The 9454-nt window shown below is 39.2% G+C and overlaps 1 protein-coding gene across 1 annotated transcript; it reads left to right on the forward strand.

Annotated features, from left to right (window-relative positions):
- The first annotated feature begins 933 nt into the window (after positions 1-933).
- On the forward strand, positions 934-9038 carry Uba1 (ubiquitin-like activating enzyme 1). The gene is made up of 5 exons (XM_070313117.1): positions 934-2069; positions 3774-4248; positions 4609-5116; positions 5312-6382; positions 6586-9038. The coding sequence occupies exons 1-5, from the start codon at positions 1598-1600 to the stop codon at positions 7309-7311; spliced, it is 3252 nt and encodes a 1083-aa protein (XP_070169218.1). The 5' UTR covers positions 934-1597; the 3' UTR covers positions 7312-9038.
- The last annotated feature ends 416 nt before the right edge of the window (positions 9039-9454 follow it).

Raw genomic sequence — 9454 nt, forward strand, 5'->3', positions numbered from 1 at the left:
GCGCTTGTCGTCATCCTGTATACGATTAAATTTTAAATTATCCGTTGAGTTTTCGACGACGGTGTCGTTTGAGCGACGCGCTCTGATTGGCTGCGCGATCCTCGAGCGCTAGCGCTCCGCGACGCGCATGCGCGGCACGCTTCTCGTTGCAACGCGCGCTGCGATTGGCGTTTGAGCGCTGCCGCGCAAGCGCGCCTTTTTCAAGACTTCGTAACGACGCTCAAGTATCGCTCGCGACAATTTTTCCTCGCAAAAATCGTCATTAATAAATTCAGTTTAACTTCAAATAACTGATTTTGCGTCTTGTCTACGTTTATGGGAAAAGTTTACAACTTGATTCAGTTGTGTGTATATCCAATTTAAATATATATACATAATTCTTATATTTATAAAAATGTGTCATCGAGACAGCTTACACGATTCATTGTCGAATTATTCCAACTCCGTGACGCAACAAGAAATGAATTGTTCGGTAAAAACTGGAAGGTATAAGAGGAGCAAGATGGCCTAACGATTGATGATGGTTTTATATTTATTTATTTTATTTTATTCGTATTTTTTTATCATGGTTTTTTTTATCCTGGATAATGCTAAAACTGTTATTTGATTTTACTTATGTTATAAAACTCATAAGGACCATCTCTTTTTTGAATTTTGATAAAAAAAAAATTCGAAAGTAAAGCAATTTAAAATTTCAACATAAAAATGACAAAAACAACGTATTTCCGGATCTATATTCACTTTTTTTCTTGTTTTTGGGTCCCCAATCACCTCCCGAGCGATTGACCTCCACTTTTGAAACATCTTTTATATTTAAGAAAAAAAAAACAAAAAAAAAGAATATGTACTCCGTCTATATATCTTTATATATCTATGACTCGAACCGTACGACGTATCGACGCGCGTCGACTCTATACAAGCTCCCTCGTCCGTGACGTGTCCAATCAAAGTCGATCGCGACAGCGCGAAGTTGGCGAGCGAGCTTGAGATATCCATGACTATATTCAACGCGAACGGACAAGATCGGCAAATTCGCGAAATCGTGCGGCAACGGCGAATGAGAGAACGCTTGGGCGGAGGGACGAGGTGCGCGGGGTAGCGTGGTCCGTAGAAGTTGGACCCGTAGGTGTATCGTGACGCGAGGTTCTCGTCGGCGTTCTCCGGAAAAGGGACAAAGGCGGTGATCTCCGAACGGACACGAAGACGAAGTCGCGGGCAGCGAAGAGGTGGAGCGAAGGAGGGGAGTGGTGGGGCGACGGCGGCGGCAGCGGCAGTGAGGTTGGTCGGTGCGCGTCCGTTCGTGGCTGATATACGTTCTCGTGCTGATTGGTATCGTCGTCGCCCGTCGGTACCGAGGTGCAGTTCCAGCGTTCCCGAGGTTCGGAGAGCCGTGTGCGTGTGTCTCGTACACGCGCGCGCGCGCGCGTGGCGGCAAGAGACGCGGACGGAAAGAGAGAAAGGAGGAGAGAGAGAGAGAGAGAGAGAGAGAGAAAGGTGGAAGGGTGAAAAAGAGAGGAAAAGAGTGAGCATAATCAGGGGAAACAATCGACGGCACATAATCCGTCACTGTCTCCGTGACTGTCCGTGAAGTCCTCCGATGTCTAGTGCTGAGGTGGTGGAGAGCTCCGTTGATCCCCCAGCCAAGAAGCGACGCGTTGGTGCTGCCAGCACGACGGGAGGAGCCGACGACGAGCCGACAAACGTGGCGCAGGTAGACATAGACATGGCGAAAAACGGATCTACGAGCTCCGGCGGCAGCGGCAACGGTGGTAGCGGAGGTGGCGGCAGCGGTGGCGCCGGAGGCTCCGCATCCTCGAGCGGCAGCGGCCGATCGCCCACCGAGATCGACGAGGGTCTCTATTCGCGGCAGCTCTACGTCCTCGGCCACGACGCCATGCGTCGCATGGCGTCCTCGGACGTGCTAATCTCCGGCCTCGCGGGTCTCGGCGTCGAGATCGCCAAGAACGTCATCCTCGGCGGCGTCAAGTCCGTCACGTTGCACGATCGCGAATCCATGTGCAGTCTCCGGGAACTTGGCTCGCAATTCTATCTCACCGAGAACGATTTAGGTGAGGAAATGAACCTGGCGCGCGCGCCAACGAGCCGAATACATACCGGTCGGAAACACGTGAGATTCGCCAAGGATGAAAAAGGCGCGCGCGCTTTGATAATTTTCATAGCGCTACGCATCGGCTGTGGAAAGTTTCAAGCATTTTTTTCGCCCAATTTCATGTAGATTATTCAAGAAGAAACAACTTAAAATGAGAATCGATACATTCCAAAAGAAATGGAGATATATATATAAAAAAAAAAAAAAAAAAAAAAAAACCGCAAATATTGGCCTATTTTAACCATACGCTTCTATTTGTTTCGCTTTCAATAATTTAATGCCCAAAGAGATGGTATATTAATAAAATTTGACATAAATTATACTCTATATTCGATATTAAATAAATTTGGCCTAAATTAGACTACATTTGACAGAGAAAAGAGACAAATTGAGAGTTTCGAAAGAAGTGCAAGATGATATCTTTTATGTCTTATATTAAGTTCAATAGTATATTGTAAAATTGAAATTAAATATAGAGAAGAAAAAAAATAGGAGTAAAAATAATTTATTGCTTTGATTTCAATGAATTAAAATGTTGGTTTAATGTTATAAATATGCAAAAACGACTTATAAGTATTTATGACAATAAACATTACGATGAAAGAATGTAAAATAAATTTTTCCATATATCTCTTTAGCATTAAAAATTGAATTTCTCAATTGCTCCAAATTTCTAATTATAAACAAATAAAGCATAAATAAATACAAATTAATAAGTTAATAAACTAAAAAATTGTAGCGATGAAAGGCGGCTATTGACGAATTGAAATAAATCAAGTATGTATTTTAGCATCCAAAAAAGGAGGAGAGAAAGAAGTGTAACAAATTGTATGAAAACATGCAGTTAAAAAAAGCAGAATCTACAATTGTACCTAAATTATTGAACAATATTTTTTTTTCTATTGATACAGAAATAATCATATAGAAAATTCTTTTATTGAACGAAATTAATTTATGAGACCAGAGATCTGCCTCGAGTCTCGATGATAAATGCAATCTGAAAGGATAATCTCTAGGACGATAAGATTTAAATCGAGATAAAGCACAATTGTTTGGTAAATTTTAATTTCACACCATTAAACCAAAGTTGTTATTATCTTCACTATTTACACTAAAATACCATAAAGTGCGCGCGCATTACTACTGCAAGTCATCATGAAAAGGTCGTCTTGCATAGTATTGCTCAAGTCATTTCATAACATGTTCTTTGTTTTATCTATCTCAATTAACAGATATCTACAGAATGTATGATAAAAAAAGATATTTTGAATATTATATATTAAATATATCGAGTAAAATCAATGACATTCATTAAAAAAAAAAATGCATTAAATACTATGAAATATAGAACAAAACATTGAATTTGAATTAAGAAATATTTAGGCCATGTATATATAATCTATAGTCAAACAAATACTGTTATATCAATTTTGAAATTTAAAAATATTTATTAAAAATCTATAATAATTAAAAAATATTTTTTAATTATCAGGAGGTGAATTTTATCTTTTTAGCTTTTATATAATATATATTTATATTATATTTTATATATATGAATTATATGAATATATTAATTATTATAGTTACCCTAGTGTTTTTATACTAAAACAATGACTAAAATGGATAAAAGAATCGATGTGCTAAAATTAAATTTGTTCAACAGGTAAAAATCGCGCGGCCGCATGCTGCCAGCGCCTATCGGAGCTTAACAACTACGTGCCTACCCGTCATTATTCCGGTGATTTGACCGAGGCGTACCTCCAGCAGTTCAAGGTCGTAGTGCTGACGGAAACGTCGTTGGCCGAACAGCTGCGCATCTCACGGATCACCCGCGCCAACGGTATCGCCCTCATAATCGCCGACACTCGTGGCCTCTTCTCCCAGATATTCTGTGACTTCGGCGATGCTTTCACGGTGGTGGACACGAATGGCGAGCCGCCGGTGAGCGCGATGGTCGCTAGTATTTCCCGCGACAACGAGGGTGTCGTCACTTGTTTAGATGACACTCGCCATGGCATGGAGGACGGAGATTACGTGACATTTTCCGAAGTGCAGGGTATGATCGAACTGAACGGTTGTGAGCCGATCAAGATTAAGGTGCTCGGACCGTACACGTTCAGTATCGGTGACACTTCCAGGTGAGGCATGTGTAGTTATAAGTATGTTCATTATTTCTTGCAAATTTATTACATTTAATTGTCCAATCTAAAGGGAAAGAATTACTCGATTATATAAAAATATCCTACATTTTCTCTCTGTTTTCAATTTTGACAAATATTATCAAAATTTAAGTCAGATTTATATTGTCAAAATTAAAATCAAATCAACCAAGCTTTGCACTTTGCCAATTTTTTTAAATTTTATTTCTGTAATTAGCAATTAATGCATATAATAATTATAATACTATTACAATATATATTATTTTTAATAATATTTGTTTCAATTTAACGAGATAGATCTAAGATCAGGGTCTAATCAAACAAACCGAATATCTCCAGATTCTCCGAGTATGTACGTGGCGGTATAGTGACCCAAGTTAAGATGCCGAAAACTTTATCCTTCGCACCGCTAGAAGTGGCCCTGAAGAAACCCGAGTTCCTCGTCACGGACTTTGGTAAATTTGATTATCCGGAACAACTGCATCTGGCCTTTTTGGCGCTGCATCAGTATAAGGATAATAAATGTACGTTGCCGCGATCATGGAATCAGGCAGATGCCGACGAGTTTATCACCATCGCTGAGAAAGTTAAAGATAAATACGGTTTTGATACTGAAATCAATGGTGAACTGCTGCGCACATTCGCCAAGGTATCCGCCGGCAATTTAAACCCCATGAATGCCACAATCGGCGGTATCGTCGCTCAGGAAGTGATGAAAGCTTGCTCCGGCAAGTTCCATCCCATATATCAATGGCTTTATTTTGACGCCATCGAATGTCTGCCCGTCGATTGTTCGGAACTCACCGAAAAGGAGTGTGCTCCTGTCGGATCCCGCTATGACTCTCAGGTACAGTAGAATATGCGATTATATTTAATTAAAATTCTTTCTTTTACACACACAAACACATAAATAAATTTTTAGAGAATTTAAAAAAAGTTGAATGTTAGACGTGATTCGAGAAGTAAATAAACCAAAGTAAACTTACTAAAAATTGACTTTAATTGTTTGATAATTATTATCTCGATTATGTTTCTCTTTTAGGTAGCTGTTTTTGGCAAAAAATTCCAGCTCAAACTCGGAAATTTGAAATACTTTGTAGTAGGTGCCGGTGCGATCGGTTGCGAGTTACTGAAAAATTTTGCAATGATTGGCGTGGGTGCGGAAAATGGTTGCGTCACGGTGACTGATATGGACCTGATTGAAAAGTCCAATTTGAATCGACAATTTCTATTCAGACCGTCGGATGTGCAACAATCCAAGTCATCGACCGCGGCCAGAGTCATCAAAGGCATGAATCCGTATATGAATGTGGTCGCGCATGAGAATCGGGTATGTCCGGAAACGGAAAAGATCTACAACGATGATTTCTTTGAAGTGTTGGACGGCGTGGCGAACGCGCTCGACAATGTAAATGCACGCATTTACATGGATCGTCGTTGTGTGTACTATCGTAAACCGCTATTAGAATCCGGCACCCTCGGCACTAAGGGCAACACCCAAGTAGTAGTGCCATTCTTGACCGAATCGTATAGCTCATCGCAGGATCCACCAGAGAAAAGCATTCCGATCTGTACACTCAAGAATTTTCCCAACGCTATCGAGCATACCTTGCAGTGGGCCCGCGACAGTTTCGAGGGACTGTTTCGTCAATCCGCGGAGAACGCGGCACAGTACATCTCCGATCCACAATTCATCGATCGGACGCTCAAGCTGCCCGGTGTGCAGCCTCTTGAAGTATTGGAATCTGTTAAAACGGCCTTAATTGACGAGAGACCGAGCATCTTTGCCGATTGCGTGGCTTGGGCTCGTTGTCATTGGCAAGAGCAATATAGCAATCAAATCCGTCAACTACTGTACAACTTCCCGCCGGATCAAGTGACCTCGAGCGGTCAACCATTTTGGTCCGGTCCGAAACGTTGCCCGGACCCATTGGTATTTGATATTAACGATCCCCTACACATGGATTATATCATCGCCGCCGCCAATCTCAAAGCCAAAGTTTACGGAATACCTACAAATCGCGATAGAGATGTTGCCGAAATTCTCGCTACTGTCAAAGTACCGGAATTTACGCCCAAATCCGGCGTGAAGATCGCTGAAACGGATTCACAGGTAAAAAATAGATTAATGGTTCAAATCATTCTTTGAATGAGCAAGTTTTGATTTTCTATTTATATAAGTGTGTTATTCAAAATTCTTGAAAATCTTCGAAATCTCATGTCATTGTTAAAGTATTCGAAATCAGGAATTTTTGATCGATATAATTTTATAGAATCAAAAAAGAGGAGATTGAAATGTCGGCTCTATATTTGCAGGTGCAAGTATCAAACGGCAGCGGGAATATCGATCACGAGCGACTGACGCAGTTGCAAGAAGAATTGCCGAAGATGGAGGAATTAAACGGCCTGGCAATATATCCACAGGATTTCGAGAAGGACGACGACACCAATTTCCATATAGACTTCATCGTTGCAGCATCAAATCTGCGCGCTGCCAACTACAAAATCTCACCGGCCGATCGGCATAAGAGCAAACTGATTGCCGGCAAGATTATCCCGGCGATTGCCACCACTACCTCAGTAGTAGCCGGTCTCGTCTGTCTGGAGCTGTACAAGCTGACGCGCGGTGTTCGTGATTTATCACTGTATAAGAATGGCTTCGTGAACCTGGCGCTACCATTCTTCGGTTTCAGCGAGCCAATCGCTGCACCTAAGCTCAAGTACTATGACATCGAGTGGACATTATGGGATCGCTTCGAAGTGAAGGGCGAACTGACGCTCAAGGAGTTCCTCGACTACTTCAAGGAACGTCACAATCTCGAGGTGACTATGTTGTCGCAAGGTATCTGCATGCTGTATTCATTCTTCATGGCAAAACCCAAGTGTCAAGAGCGCATGGGACTGCTCATGTCGGAAGTGGTCAAGAAAGTGTCGAAGAAAAAGCTGGAGCCGCATGTGCGCGCACTCGTGTTTGAGTTATGTTGCAACGACGAGGACGGGAACGATGTCGAGGTGCCATACGTGCGCTATACTCTACCCTGACTCGCCCGCGCAACCTCCGATCGCGCCAGATGATGTCTACTTAACTAAGACACTTTTAGCCGGCATACATCTAGTGATTTCTACAAATTTCTATTTTACGACGATGTAATACACAGAGGAGACGTTACCGCTGCCGATCCTCGTCTATGAACATCTGTATGAGGCACCTCTTTCTTTCTGTATTTTTCTTTTGTATGTTCATTTCTTTTTCTTCGTTCTGTCGCGTCCGGCAGAACGTTTCTACCGCCAGCGCTTAGTAGTAGTAATTTCAAATAGCAAATGCGTGCAAAGTCGAATTTTTTTATTTGGTTAGCGAATAAGATTAGAGTGAGCTTTGTCTCCAGATTTTCTTGATCAGTCATTACTAACGTGCTGAATTATAGTATCAAAGATAAAAAATCAAAATTACTTTCATTCATATATTCTTTCGAAATAAACATTGGGACAAGTGCCTGTATTTTTCTATAAAACATTTCAGTTCTGTGGAATATTCTTTTTTTTAATCTGTGAAAAACATAGAGAAAATAATTAAAAAGTTAATTTTTTCAATTGATTTTTTATTACGAATTATTAATTTTGTAAACTTATATGAATCGACAAATAAATTATTAACAAATTTAAGATAGATTATAAAGAGAACTGTATTGCAAATTTTTTACTTATCTTGATATTTGCAAAAATAAAATCATGCTTGATTTCTCATTTCTGATATGATAACCTAGTACATATAATTGCAATGACTAATCTGTGGAACCTCCCGATTCAGTTTCCTATATTGTTAACTTCTAACTTTTGTGTCTTCTCTTTGCTGTATATTTTATTATTTCAATCAGTTTGTTCACAATACGCTATAAAGCGTCATGACCGAAAAGAAGAAGAAAAAGAATAAGTGAAGTCGCGTATGATAACTCAAATTTCTACAAGAAAAAAAAATACAGTTCGATTTGCGTAGAAAATCTTTAACGAAGCGATTACTCTTTTCTAGTTGATTATTACAGACATATATACACACACAAATACACATGTTATATTGTATAGAATCGGGTGTAAATTAAACTATAGTTAAAACGAATATTCGAGAATCTTTAGACCGATATATATTATTAGCTCAGTCTTTAAACGTAATTTCATAGAGAGATGTGTGAATAATCAGTATCGAGTTTTTAGTGGACGCGGTATGCGCGCGATCTTGCCTCTTTCTCTTCTCTTTGTATTTTTTGCAAACAATTTGCTATTTCAATAGCAAGGGAACAATTACGTGACACCTTTCTTTTCTCTAATCCTTTTTTAATTTTCTCGCTAATCCGAGATTCAATACACGCGTGCAGTAAGAGTTTATATAATTGATATAATTACGTTCATTTAATTTGTCTGCTTTGCAACATCTTTCTCGAATAATAATAATAGTAATAATAATATAATAATAATGGATAAACTATATTGGCTAAGGCTGGTTGTTGTTACGACGGATACACTGCATTTAAATTTATAAAAAGATGTCTTTGAAGGAAAGAGAAGCTTCTAAAAAAAAGAAAATAACAAAAACAAATTGCATACATTATAGAACTCTAGACCAAGGGAGATAAACAAAAATGAAAAAAGGAAAAATATTTTGTTAATTTTAGGATATAATGCGGATATTTATTATGTATCATTTCTCTCGTCAATAGATAACAAATAGATGTGTTTGGATTTCAAGAAGTATGAAGTATAATAATGTGAAAATAAAATGGGAAATATCTTTGTGTTTTATTTTATAGTTACCTTTAAAATTATAAGTGCTCGGCAATTTCGTTTCGATAAATAAGCGCAACATTTGAGAAAGAGATGATTAAGTAAAATATAAATTTTTTTCGAACGCAAAGAAATTTAAATCGATATAGTTAGCAAGTTAACTTTTTTCCATAAGATAAAAAGGTAATTTATCACGTCTTACTGTTCTCATCGCGAATCAATAATCATCACTTTCGTATGCTTGAAAAACGAAAAGATGTTTATAATTTTGGTAACTCTTTCACACGCATTGATAAAACTATTATCGTGGTTTTTTTTTTTTTTTTATCTAGTGTCATCGATGTCACGTTCATTGGCTGTCCGAATGTTGGCCTCCAATGAAACTTATCACTAGCTTTACGCGGCAATG

Source organism: Polyergus mexicanus, unplaced genomic scaffold (genome assembly GCF_030449975.1).
Source record: "Polyergus mexicanus isolate NDT 795.1 unplaced genomic scaffold, iyPolMexi1.0 SCAF_23, whole genome shotgun sequence".
NCBI classification, from domain to species: Eukaryota; Metazoa; Arthropoda; class Insecta; order Hymenoptera; family Formicidae; genus Polyergus; species Polyergus mexicanus.